This window comes from Lolium rigidum, chromosome 6 (genome assembly GCF_022539505.1).
Source record: "Lolium rigidum isolate FL_2022 chromosome 6, APGP_CSIRO_Lrig_0.1, whole genome shotgun sequence".
Taxonomy (NCBI): Eukaryota; Viridiplantae; Streptophyta; class Magnoliopsida; order Poales; family Poaceae; genus Lolium; species Lolium rigidum.
In genome coordinates, this window is record NC_061513.1 from 56,331,241 (window position 1) to 56,344,606 (window position 13,366).

The 13,366-nt window shown below is 45.7% G+C and overlaps 1 protein-coding gene and 1 pseudogene across 1 annotated transcript; both read right to left on the reverse strand.

Annotated features, from left to right (window-relative positions):
• Positions 1–6,528: 6,528 nt before the first annotated feature.
• On the reverse strand, positions 6,529–8,520 carry LOC124662635 (annotated as a pseudogene).
• Positions 8,101–9,548, reverse strand: LOC124662636. Its single transcript, XM_047200448.1, has 3 exons — positions 8,754–9,548; positions 8,425–8,663; positions 8,101–8,334 (listed from the first exon to the last, which is right to left on the reverse strand). The coding sequence occupies exons 1-3, from the start codon at positions 9,493–9,495 to the stop codon at positions 8,101–8,103; spliced, it is 1,215 nt and encodes a 404-aa protein (XP_047056404.1). The 5' UTR covers positions 9,496–9,548.
• Between the last annotated feature and the right edge of the window lie 3,818 nt (positions 9,549–13,366).

A 13,366-nucleotide genomic window follows, 5' to 3' on the forward strand; every position in this document is an offset into this window, starting at 1 on the left:
ACGAAGCTCAATGGGGATCCGTCAATAACCGCGGAAACAAGCCCCCAGCCAAGGTGCCGGAAGTCGCTACTAGGAATCCATAAGTTGGCAACGAAAAACTCATCCACCAGAAAACTTAAGCTCACGTCCTAATGGACGATTTTGAGAATCACAACTTTTATACACGCCTAGGCGGAAACATCCAGCTCTGCGGTTTTAGTCGGAAAATATACACGAACCAAAAATGAATAACTAAAGGAGGTAAAGACTCAATAAGTGAACCATATGCTTTATTTCATTGATCATGTATCATAATTATTACAAAGTATGTAATGCAAAAATTGCTAAGTGTGGAAAGGACGTAGCTATGCTATATTCCAGGGACGGTCTGTTTTATCGTATATGTCACCTGGATCCTCCCTCTTGCGTTTCTGATTCCAATTGGCAGGTATATCCTTTAACTCGCGAAAATCAATGAGATAGTAAGATCCATTGTGCAGCGCTTTGCTGACGACAAAAGGTCCTTCCCATGGAGATTGCAACTTATGCTCTTTCACCTGTCGAAGGCGGAGGACCAAATCACCTTCCGTAAACGAGCGATTCCGAACACGACGACTATGATAGCGTCGGAGTTTCTGCTGGTAGATGGTGGAATGTTGATCAGCTAGGTTCCGAGCTTCTTCGAGCAGGTCCACAGATAGCTATCGAGCCTCGTCAGCAGTTTCTTCATTATAGGCGGAAACTCAACTTCAGATCCATATACTAGGAAGAATGATGTGAATCCAGTCGATCTGTTAGGGTAGTTCGTAAACTCCACAAAACAGAATCTAACTCCTCGGTCCAAGCTCCGGCCGCTCGCTGCAGCTGTTTTTCAAGACGAGGTTTGAGTCCAGCTAGTATGAGGCTGTTGGCTCGCTCGACCTGCCCATTGGATTGTGGATGATCCACAGAGGCAAGATCAAGTCGGATCCCTACGTCATTGCAATAATCCTTTAGTTCTCTCTGTGTGAAGTTCGTGCCACTGTCTGTGATGATGCTGTGTGGGATGCCGTATCACACTACGAGGCTGCAAACAAATTTTAGTGTCGTAGCACCATCGGTTTTTCTCACTGGCTTTGCCTCGATCCACTTAGTTTACTGAACTTGTCAATAGCGACCAAGAGTTACTCAAAACCGACAGAAGATGATTTCTTCAATTTTTCGACCATGTCATGTCCCAAGACCGCAAACGGCCAAGTGATAGAGATGGTCTCCTGAACCGGAGCGTTTGGTTGAGTAGCATTGTACTGACAAGCACGACAAGTTTTAACTATCTTTTCAGCATCTTATTTAAACCTTGCCGAAAAGCTTTTGCAACGAGAAACCTGGGAGTGGCATGATGTCTGCAACCACCTTGGTGGATCTCTCTAAGAATTTCGATATCATCTTGATTTAAGACGCATTTCAAAAATATCATGTTTGCCCTTTATTTAGGGCTCGTTTGGTATCCAGGAATTCATTTCATTTGTAGCATTTTGAAATGAATTCATGCATTCATTTCATTTACATTGTAATTTCAGAAATACACACTTGTTTGGTTGTCACAGGAATTGCAAATGACAATAGAATTCAATATTGAATTTGTAAATAACTTCCATGTACTAAAATAAAAACGCATGCATCACGTGATTGCAACAAGTATTTCTCATAACTTTTTATCCTTAAAACATTCTACAAAATACCGAAACATAGATCATAATCCACATATCATCCAAGTTTCCATAAAACAACTACAATAAACAAGTTTCATAGTTTAAATAGTTCCAGGTAGACTGCTACATAGATCATAATCCACATAAGTGCATCAACTTAACAAATACAAGTTCCAGATTTTAAATAAGTTGCACATCACAAAGGCTGCTACATCACAAGTTCCAGAGTTTAAACAAGTTTCATAGTTTAAATAGTTCCAGGTAGACTGCTGTTATCACCAGATTTTGGCCAGATCACGAGGGGGGCCGCGGTCGAGATGGGCTTGGAAGATTACGCGTGGAAGATCTCTGAAGCGGCCTTGATTAGGGAATTTGGGCTATATTGCCCGTGTATCTTTAATTACCATAGATTGTATTTAGATTAAAAGTTAGAGTTTATCTCGTGCACGGTTTAGTGCACGCCCTTTAGAAAGTCCGCTGGACTATAAATATGTACCTAGGGTTTATGGAATAAACAACAACTCACGTTCAACCCCAAAACAAACCAATCTCGGCGCATCGCCAACTCCTTCGTCTCGAGGGTTTCTATCAGGTAAGCGACATGCTGCCTAGATCGCATCTTGCGATCTAGGCAGCACAAGCCCCACGTTGTTCCATGCGTTGCTCGTACTCGAAGCGTTTTTGATGGCGAGCAACGTAGTTATCATTAGATGTGTTAGGGTTAGCATTGTTCTTCGTTTAAGCATGCTTACGTAGTGCAACCCTTGCATATCTAGCCGCCCTCACGCCTATCTCGAGTGTGGGGGCGGCACCCGCTTAATCATTATTTAGTAGATCTGATCCGTTACGATTGCTCCTTGTTCTACAAGGATTAGTTTAATATCTGCAATAGTTAGGCCTTACAAAGGGGGGGAGGTTCCAGTGGCACGTAGGGTGGCGTTCGCAAGTCCTAAACGGGATGTTCCTAGGATCAACTTCATGTTGGTTTTTTGGCCTTGTTTAGGATCGGCTTACGAGCACCGTGCGTGGTCGCAAGGCCCAACCTAGAGTAGGATGATCCGATTATGCGGTGAAAACCCTAAATCGTCGTAGATCTCATCGGCTTCATCTTGATCAAGCAGGACCACCAAGTATCCGTGCACCCCGTACGGATCATGGGTGGATCGGCTCTTTGAGCCGATTCACGGGATAACCCGAGAGCCGATCGAGGCTCGTATTTAACGTTTACATGTATGCCCTGCAGGAAACTAAGCGAGGCATCCTCATCACCTTCCCGACCGGGTATAGGTCGGGTGGCACGCCCTTGCACTTCGCAACGCCGCGTGTGACCAGAAGAGCATTGCGGGCCGTTGCTCGGAGGGGTCTCAGCCAGCCGCAGCTCTAGGCTCTTCCCGGATCTACAGTGTTGACAAGGCCGCTGCCCGCCGGTGGGTTTTGGCAGTCAACACATTCTGGCACGCCCGGTGGGACAATCTTCGACATCCACCGCATCACCATCTACATCTGAGATGGCGGAAGACTCTCTTTAGCAACCATGTCGACATCCACAGCTGAGATGGCTGGCGACCCAGTCACGTACGCAGAGCTGCCTGATGAGCACAAGAAGAAGTATGATGAGCTCAAGGCTCTCTTTGAAGCCGATCTAATCGGCTCTTTCTCGAAGACCCGTTCTCATGGCATCAGGTGGAACGGCTTTACGGCCGAGGGTGCCCTCGACCAAGTAGATCCGTCCACCCCTTCGGAAGACGGACCGGAGCTCGCGCCGAGAAGTTAACTACATGGTAGCTCATTCTGTTTACCGCCATGGCAAGGACAAAGAGGAGGCCGTTTCAAGCGATCGGCTTCGTTATGATGATAAAGGTACAACAATGAAGACGGTATAGAGTCTTATAATGCTTTCAATATGTCTTTTATGTGAGTTTTGTCTGTACCGGTTCATACTTGTGTTTGCTTTAAACAACCTTGCTAGCCTAAACCTTGTATCGAGAGGGAATACTTCTCATGCATCCAAAATCCTTGAGCCAAACACTATGCCACTTGTGTCCACCATATACACCTACTACATGGTATTTCTCTGCCATTCCAAGCAAATACTTCATGTGCTACCTTTAAACAATTCAAAAGCTATTATCTCTTATTTGTGTCAATGTTTTATAGCTCATGAGGAAGTATGTGGTGTTTTATCTTTCGATCTTGTCATTTACTTTTGACGAGACTTTCACAATGGACTAGTGGCTTCATCCGCTTATCCAATAACTTTGCAAAAAGAGCCGGCAACGGGGTTCCCAGCCCTATTAATTAACTTGCATTAATAATTCTCTTCACATGTTTTGCTTTGATTCATCAGTAAGCAACTTCATTTTGAAAATAGACACTCCTTCACGGTATGTGATTGTTGGAAGGCACCCGAGGATTCGGTTAGCCATGGCTTGAGAAAGCAAAGGTTGGGAGGAGTGTCATCTAAAAAAAAAAACTAAACTAAAGTACATGTGTAGACAAAAGAGAAGAGGGATGATCTACCTTGCTCGGTAGAGAGAACGTCCTTCATGGGAGCCGCTCTTGAAAGTCTGGTTGATGAGGTAGTTAGAGTACCCACTATCGGTCGTTGACAACAACAAACACCTCTCAAAACTTTACTTTTATACTCTCTATATGATTTCAAAACTTAAAAGCTCTAGCACATGATTTAATCCCCGCTTCCCTCTGCGAAGGGCCTTTCTTCTACTTTTATTGTTGAGTCGGTTTACCCATTTACTTCTATCTAAAAAAAGGCAAACACTTGTGTTAACTGTGCATTGATTCCTACATACTTGCATATTGCACTCGTTATATTACTTTATGTTGACAATATCCAGAAGATATACACAAGACTGCATTCAGAGTACCAGGTTCAGAGTGGCGCCCCAAGCAAAGGAAAGCCGATGATGAGACATCGGCTGGCTCAAACATGGTGCTCGTCCTTCCAACAGAGTTGGTGCTCCAGGATTACATGAAGCAGTTATCAAGTTACATGGAGAGGCTCTATTGGATGAACTCTTCAATGGAAGTGTTTGGACGCGAATCCTCTCTTCAAAGACCTCCAACTCCTTTTGGCAAGTTTGAAGGATCACAACCCCGATCGACAACAAGAACAGCATGAACATGCAGATTAGGTCAAGGGTAAGCTGCATCGATCCGCCAAGATGATGGTTCGGGGGACAGCTCACCCCGAAGGCTTTTTGCTCGGGAAGCCGATTTTGTTCGAATCGGCCGGCGCCGCATTGCGATGTGGAGACCGATGGTGGACCATTTGGCTGGCTCGCCGCTGTTCTCGCCTTGACCGAGGCTCGGGGGCAACGGAGTTGGTAGATACTCGTTCTTAAGAAGCCGATTGAGACGTCATCGGCTGGCCCTCCATCATAATCTTCTTCAAAGGGACAGAAGCGGGGCTATAAAGGTCACCGAGAAACCAGATAAAAGGGGATATGAGGGAGATTCAGTGCTACAACAGTCTCCGAGGAAGTGGTGCCCAACAGAAAAATTTCGCAGGCCACGCGAGAAGTGGAAGCGGAAGGGGCAAGGCATCATGATGAAGGATTCTGCGGCAGGTTTCTGCTCTGCCACGACATGACCCCTCGGGAGGAAAAAACAGAGTGGTTTTGAAATTACCATTATCAAAACCAGGGGGGCATGTGTTATCACCAGATTTTGGCCAGATCACGAGGGGGGCCGCGGTCGAGATGGGCTTGGAAGATTACGCGTGGAAGATCTCTGAAGCGGCCTTGATTAGGGAATTTGGACTATATTGCCCGTGTATCTTTAATTACCATAGATTGTATTTAGATTAAAAGTTAGAGTTTATCTCGTGCACGGTTTAGTGCACGCCCTTTAGAAAGTCCGCTGGACTATAAATATGTACCTAGGGTTTATGGAATAAACAACAACTCACGTTCAACCCCAAAACAAACCAATCTCGGCGCATCGCCAACTCCTTCGTCTCGAGGGTTTCTATCAGGTAAGCGACATGCTGTCTAGATCGCATCTTGCGATCTAGGCAAGCACAAGCCCCACGTTGTTCCATGCGTTGCTCGTATCGAAGCGTTTTTGATGGCGAGCAACGTAGTTATCATTAGATGTGTTAGGGTTAGCATTGTTCTTCGTTTAAGCATGCTTACGTAGTGCAACCCTTGCATATCTAGCCGCCCTCACGCCTATCTCAGGTGTGGGGGCGGCACCCGCTTAATCATTATTTAGTAGATCTGATCCGTTACGATTGCTCCTTGTTCTACAAGGATTAGTTTAATATCCGCAATAGTTAGGCCTTACAAAGGGGGAGGTTCCAGTGGCACGTAGGGTGGCGTTCGCAAGTCCTAAACGGGATGTTCCTAGGATCAACTTCATGTTGGTTTTTTGGCCTTGTTTAGGATCGGCTTACGAGCACCGTGCGTGGTCGCAAGGCCCAACCTAGAGTAGGATGATCCGATTATGCGGTGAAAACCCTAAATCGTCGTAGATCTCATCAGCTTCATCTTGATCAAGCAGGACCACCAAGTATCCGTGCACCCCGTACGGATCATGGGTGGATCGGCTCTTTGAGCCGATTCACGGGATAACCTGAGAGCCGATCGAGGCTCGTATTTAACGTTTACATGTATGCCCCGCAGAAACTAAGCGAGGCATCCTCATCACCTTCCCGACCAGGTATAGGTCAGGTGGCACGCCCTTGCACTTCGCAACGCCGCGTGTGACCAGAAGAGCATTGCGGGCCGTTGCTCGGAGGGGTCTCAGCCAGCCGCAGCTCTAGGCTCTTCCCGGCTCTACAGTGTTGACAAGGCCGCTGCCCGCCGGTGGGTTTTGGCAGTCAACAACTGCTACATAATCATGTGCTTATTTGCTTTAGAACCCACTTCTTCTTCATCCTTTCAGGCAGTGCCAATAGAGACTTGAACTTGCGATCATCGGCAACTAGAACATCGTATATTGCCAAGAGCTGATCATCTTCTAGTTCTGGTATTCCACCAAGGAGAGCCCAGATTTCTTCAGGACTTGCTGGCTTTGGTGGCGGCTCAGGAGCATCGGCTTTGAACACAGCAGTAAAATTGTCCAATTTATCTCCAAGCATTGTTGCAATCGAGTCATCGGAACGGTACCTCTTCTTTGGACGATCTTCGTCATCCTTAGTTGAGGAGTTGGCATCTTTATTGGTTGCGGTGGTGTTAGCTATCTCCTCCGCCATTTCAGCCGCGCTCTCATTTGCTGTCCTTGCACCCTCGCCCGTAGCACGGTCTCTGTTGTAAAGTGTACTGATCATGTCCCAATACTTGATGACCTTGTACCTATACGAGGCTGCATCTTTGTTGGCCTACAAATAATAGGATAACCAGTGAATATGAAAGACAATGTATGGTCAAACTTTAGTTCTAGCACACGATGGTTTGCAAAAACGACAAGCCGCCTTAGTCAAATAACAGCCAGACTTGCGGAAAAGGAAAATTTTGATGTCTGAATTAGATTGCTGCAATTAAATAATATTGGTATCCATCTGTCAAATGGGCTAGAAATTTCAGAACGATTGGCATTTTGTAATGATGCTGCTGTACAATGTGACTGGTGCTATTTTCATTGGTAGCAATCAACAACGCCTAGAGTTACTGCTAACAATCAGAGCTACTGCTCCCATAATTCACAAAGTTCTTGCATCCAGTTTATATGACAGAGCTAAACTGGAGTGCTAATCTCAAGAAGCAAATTGGTCAATTTGACCTGGGTGAGTAAGAAGATTCAGAATGTGTCGTCTGCTCTGGCAGACGAACATGAGCTTAACTGAACATGAGTGTTGCAATTAATCTCATGTCCACTAACTCACACATCTCGCGGTAGGAATATTATTACATACTAGGCAGTAGACAGTAGACTGTACAGGTCAACTAATGCTAGATGCGGTATAGTGGAATGATTCAAAGCCAGCAAATAAGGAAGTGATATAGAGATTACCTTGGCATAGTTGTTCCAAACATCATCTTCAACGGATATCATGTTCTTGTCATCGTCCCAACCAAATCCACTCGGCTAAGCATATTGTTGACGATGACATAATGCTTGTCAAAAGTTTTGCTCCTAGCAATGATGTTATCCTTGGTAAGCTCGACTGTGCATTTCTCCATCACTTTCTTAACTCGCAGCTGTGTATACATGGGGTTTCCACCCATTCCGAGCTCGATCTCCTTTGTTGAAGTATTCCACAAACACATCCAACAGAGCTTTGTCCATTGCATCTGTCCACTTGATGTAACTTCTACCTTTCTTAGTGGGAGCATTGCTCGAATCCATCTCTATATGTACATAAACATTACAATGAGTTAGTGGCAAGTGTATGTATATAAGAGAGTGTAACAAACTGGACATATATGAAACATACCAAAAAGAAAATATGTACAACATTCAAGCAAACTCAAGCTTGTCCATGCCTAGCTTGATAATCAGCCCACATCTGATTAGCTAGGGTCAATCTCCTGTTGTTCCACTCATTCGTCATCTCAATGTGGGTAATCATGTCGGGTTCATCCACATCAATGACAACATTATTTAGCTGATTATCTACCGCTTGCAACATCACATCATCCATCTCTCTTTGCCTATCAGCTAGGAAGTTATGCAATATGCAACAAGCATTGATTACTCGAATCTGCCATTAAGTTAGTATGGCATGTTAATACACAAAACTCAAAAGGTTCCAACAAATGGTTTGAATTTTAAAAAAAAATTTAGATGGTACCTGATTTTTTATTCCAAAAAATGAACTAGCCCTTAGAGTAGCCCATCTCATCTTTATAAGAGCCCAAATCCTCTCAATTACGTTCCTAGCAATTGCATGCCGCAGGTTATAGAGCTCTTGTGGAGTTTCTGGATTATTCCCATTGGCAGCCCACTCTTTCAAGTGATACCTTGTATTCCTAAATTGAGCGAAGAAGCCTGGACCATTCGTGTATCCAGCATCTACTAGGTAGTATTTTCCTAAGGTTTATGAAAATAGGCCACATTAGATTTTAGTTGACAAATGCAAATATCTAGTCAAAAGTTGTATCGTGCTAAGATAGGAGTTACCATTTGGAACTTTGAAAGAGTCATCTCTATCCATTGCATCTCTCAGCACTCTACCATCTGACGCTGAACCTTCCCAGCCAGCCAACACATAAACAAACTTCATGTTGCGGTCACAGACGCCCAACACATTTGTTGTTATGGCCTTCTTCCTATTCCTATATCTACCTTGCTTGCGTAGCGGAACACGAACATCAACATGTGTGCCATCTAAGGCTCCAAGCCCATCGGGGAACCACCTCCATTTGTGATCCTCGGGTAGTTCAGTAGCAGGGTCTGGCAACTTGATGATTTCATGGGATAAAGAAAGAATGGCTCCTAAGACCTCATTGAAATGTCTACTAATTGGCTCAAGTGTCAACCTATAGGTGCTACGAATCAACCTAAACTTCATGCCATGGCCAAGTACAAGCAATACAATGGTCACAGCCTCTTCAACGGTCACATGAAAGGTGTCTTTCAGTCCAGCCCTTTCACGTAACATGGCACATAGGTCAAAGAAGGACCTTTTGGTAAACCTTAGAGTATCATAGCAATATAGATTTGGACCCATGTAAATATTCCTAAGCATCTGCCTCCTAATTCTATTCTCGGCCTCTTCCTCACTGAAATCACCAAGCTCAACTATCTTTCTCCTACAATACATATGTTGAGCTACTGCAACTACGGTAATAAAGAACCCAGCTGCTGCCCGCTTCCTTTTCTTCCTCTTCTCATGATATAACTCTAGTGGTAGATCAGCCATCTACAATAAGTATAGCACAGAACTAGTTGAGTGTAAAAATAAACCAAGTTAAGCCGCACCATCATTTAGCAAATGGGTTGGCAAATGGGCTCAACTGGAAACAGAAGCATCACTAACTACAATAAACACAGAGGGGAGATCCCATATATAAATAATCCAATACTACCAGAATCATTACCTTGCAGGTCTTGTCCCCCTCACCTTGCCTCTACCTGGATGAAATCTGCCCTGGTCTCTACTCGTAAACCCCACACTCCCTAAAATCACACACGGCATAGTCAAATTTTAAATATGTAAACTGATATATACAGAGATGATAGAAAAAAGCAAAGAAACAGTAGCAGTTCAACTGCATATGCGAGAAACCAAGAACGCCTAGCAAAGATCTCAAGTTGCGGCATATAAGTTAAACACCAAGCGACCATAGTGAGTAGGAATGCGACTCTCAGAACCTGTGGTGCTTTTGGGAATAAATATTACACATGACATGAGCACGAACAAATGCATGAGTAGCATCAGTTTGATCAACAGTGGTAACTTGTAAAAGTCAAGGATTTATCAGCTAGGTATAAATCTGTTGCCTTATATATGGAAAGAGACAACCATAACACATTCAGATAAAGAGTAAAACATACAATCTGATTTAAAGTTCAATTTAACATCAACTATACCAGAGCACAAGCACAGCCCCTTGTTCTACTGGACATCGGCTCGTTAATATATTCAAGAGCAGCTACAGGAGTACATGCTACAACAATTGAAGTTGTTAACTGCATCTAAGAGCTACAAATATGCTTGTATGGACAGATAATTATGATAACCATATTGCATAACTCCAGATATTTCAAGGATGGGCACAACTCAAAAAGGGAAAAAAATCCGATTCTAGTAATTTATGACACTATATATATCTTCAGCCTTGCAAAACATGATTCCCGGAAAACATGATTCTGTGTTTTCCTCCGCACAGTGTACCACGGGCACAGCGAGCAGATTCCCGGCCGGGAGATGGCATCTCATTTCAGAGCCATTTCTTTCCACCGGACCGCGATTGTGTGATGCCGCAAACGACGGCCGTCGCGCATCCGAATCCCGCCTCCGTCTGGACGGGGACGGTGCCTACGTACGTGTCCCAAAAGCGAAAAGCTGCGCGCATAAAGTTCAAGATCCACGGAAGGTTACCTGGAGGTCGCAAGAAATTCCACGGCGAGATGGCAGCTATCTGGATCTCGATCCGGAGAAGAGGAGAAGTGGAGGGAGGGAGGCGGCCAAGTGGAGGGAGGGATCCAGGCAGCGAGGTGGAGGGGGAGAGGCGAGATTGAGGGATGGAGGCCGGCGAGGTGGAGGGATGGAGGCCGGCGAGGCAGATGGGATCGAGGAGGAGGAGGCGGATGAGATCGGGGAGGAGGACACGATAGCCGGGTTTCCAGACAAATGACGGGTCGAGGACGGGAATCGTGTTTAGGCACTGGGTGATTCGGTCGGAATTTTCAAATGAAATGACGCTACAATTCCGTGACAGTCAAACAACGTATTCTTGGAATTGCCAAATGAATTCCGCGATTCTGGGGCGAATTCCTGGATACCAAACGAGCTCTTATAGATATGCAAAGTCATCATACGCCAAGACGGATGATTTTGTGCTTTGGTGTCACATACTCAGATCCTGAAAAGTCATCATCTTGTGCACATGGCTGCGTATATTACATGGTGAACGTTTATGTGTGAAGGCTGCTCGATCGATTGGGGTCGAACAATTCAGGCTCTGAATTGATGGTCATTTAGTGTGATCCTTATTTTCATGGTATACGATCAATACGAGCACCACGGTCACACTCTTGCAAGCTGTTGTGTGGACGAATGGTCCTCTCCACCCCGGCCGGTGCATCAAATGATCATGCCAATCGAACATAACAAAATCAATCATGCTAACACGGTACAGACGCGTACGAAACGAAATACTTGGTGGAGAATCATCAGTCCCGTCCATGCATTGACACGTCGCTCCGATGCGACGCAATTATTCCATGACAGAGAAGTGAGTGAGCCTAGTTATGCATGTTATATTGAACTGAAACATATGCAGCGCAGCACTGCATCAGTGTTCTGCAAGTAGGGTTAGATACTTGGACTGCACTCCTGCAATATCGTGAGGAATATATGGCACCGCCGCGTTAGGCGTTACACACCTCGGCGGCTCATGAAGTGGCGAAATGGCATCCTAATTTCGCAGTACGATCTGCATAAACAACGGCATGTCTATGCGGTGTGATCATGGGGAGCGCTAGCTCGATCCGAAAGTGATTTGTCACCAGCCTCAGCCTGTGGCCGCTTATCGGAGTACCTTGTCGTGGTTCGCTGATGGGCAGCATACAATCCAATCGTCGATCATTATCGTTTGTATTTTATTGTTCAGTGAGTGACCTTGTGGACTTATTTTCAGCGGCTGGCGATGGAGTCGTCGATTTGGACATGCACATGGGAGGATCTGAGGAGGTAGAGTTTTCTAGTGATGAAATTAGAAGAAGAGGCAGCATGGGCGTCGAATAATAGGAGCCGTGGTACGTGGTCTGGCAGACCCTCTAGAGGCTCCTACAAAGACATGGATGTACAGTTTTTTTGAGGCAGAAAAACATGGGTGTACGTGCGTACGGTATTCGGTAGAACAAGCGCAGTGTTTATCTGGGTCAGTCTGGGATTTGGCTGCCCGTCGTACAGGAGCATGCAGAATCTAACGGCATTAAATGTCGACGTGAACCGCGTTCTGGTAGCGCTGCTCGGCAATGGAAGGAAGGCACCGGCGTCCGTTTTCTTCGTTTTCCATGCGTCGCCCTGACAAGAGTACAAGATTGACAAGTTTGGTCCTACGAGAGAACCGATCGCCATCCCGCGTGCGTGCACCGACGGCTTTGCATGAAATGCGTTGCGACGGAGGCATGTCCACGGACGCATGTCTTCTCTAGTTGGTTTCGAGCCCACTTGGCAGCGACCGAACTGCCTTTCACTTAACAAGAAGCAGTAGCCCGACCTGGCATCGTCTTCCGCGCGCATGATAGGACTGACGGCCATCAATGGCACACGCGGTTACGGTGTTGCGCCGACATTGATGGCAGTTGTGTCCGCCTTCTTTTAAAACACGAGCAGTCGTGCATGCCCTCGCCGCATCATCATCCGAAGCTTCATCCGTTTTCTGAGTGAAGTCTGCGTCGTCCCGGAAATCAGTTTCGGGTCGTGCGTCCAGATGATCGCACTATCTGGACCATGCAACCACCTCGGGATGAATGCACGCTTTGGTATAGGAGGTCCGTATTCACTTGTTAATCAATGTATTGAATAGTGTTTGGTCCCACTCTGCAGACACGGTCTTGGACTAATCTCACGGCGCCGACAAAACAGTACAAGATTTGAGACCATTTCTTGTACCGTGGCTGCAAATCTTGGACCGACAGTCCGACACACGGCAAACTTTTCCTTCCCACTTTTAAGGATCCAATCCCTTCTTCCTCCTCCGCGTCCGCTAAATTAGAGCATCTCTACCGGCGACCCCCGAATAGGCGCCGGCAGCGGCGTCGACACTGTCATATAGAGGATGCCGGCAGAGCATCCTCTATTTGGGGATGCTGCTCCCACACCGACGCCCCAAAACCGGTGGCCCAGATAGATTTTAGAAGTTAAAATCACATTTTTAAAACGACATTCATTCGAAATTCGAACGAAATTTATACAAATTTAACGCGAATTTAAACTAAAAACTAAAAAAAACATCTAGCTGAAGTCACCGTCGTCGCTGGATGCCCCGAAGGACCAGCTGTCGTCCCCATCGGCCTTCTCCTCCTTTGGCGTCGGCACCTCCGATGGTCCGGCGAGGTCG

Excerpts from the sequence above, each read along its gene's own strand:
- LOC124662636 (XM_047200448.1), bottom strand. The coding sequence starts at position 9,495 with ATGGCTGATCTACCACTAGAGTTATATCATGAGAAGAGGAAGAAAAGG. Across the intron at positions 8,664-8,753 it reads CTCTTTCAAAGTTCCAAATG|GAAAATACTACCTAGTAGAT; the intron begins GTAACTCCTATC and ends CATAAACCTTAG. Across the intron at positions 8,335-8,424 it reads TTTTTGGAATAAAAAATCAG|ATTCGAGTAATCAATGCTTG; the intron begins GTACCATCTAAA and ends ACTTAATGGCAG.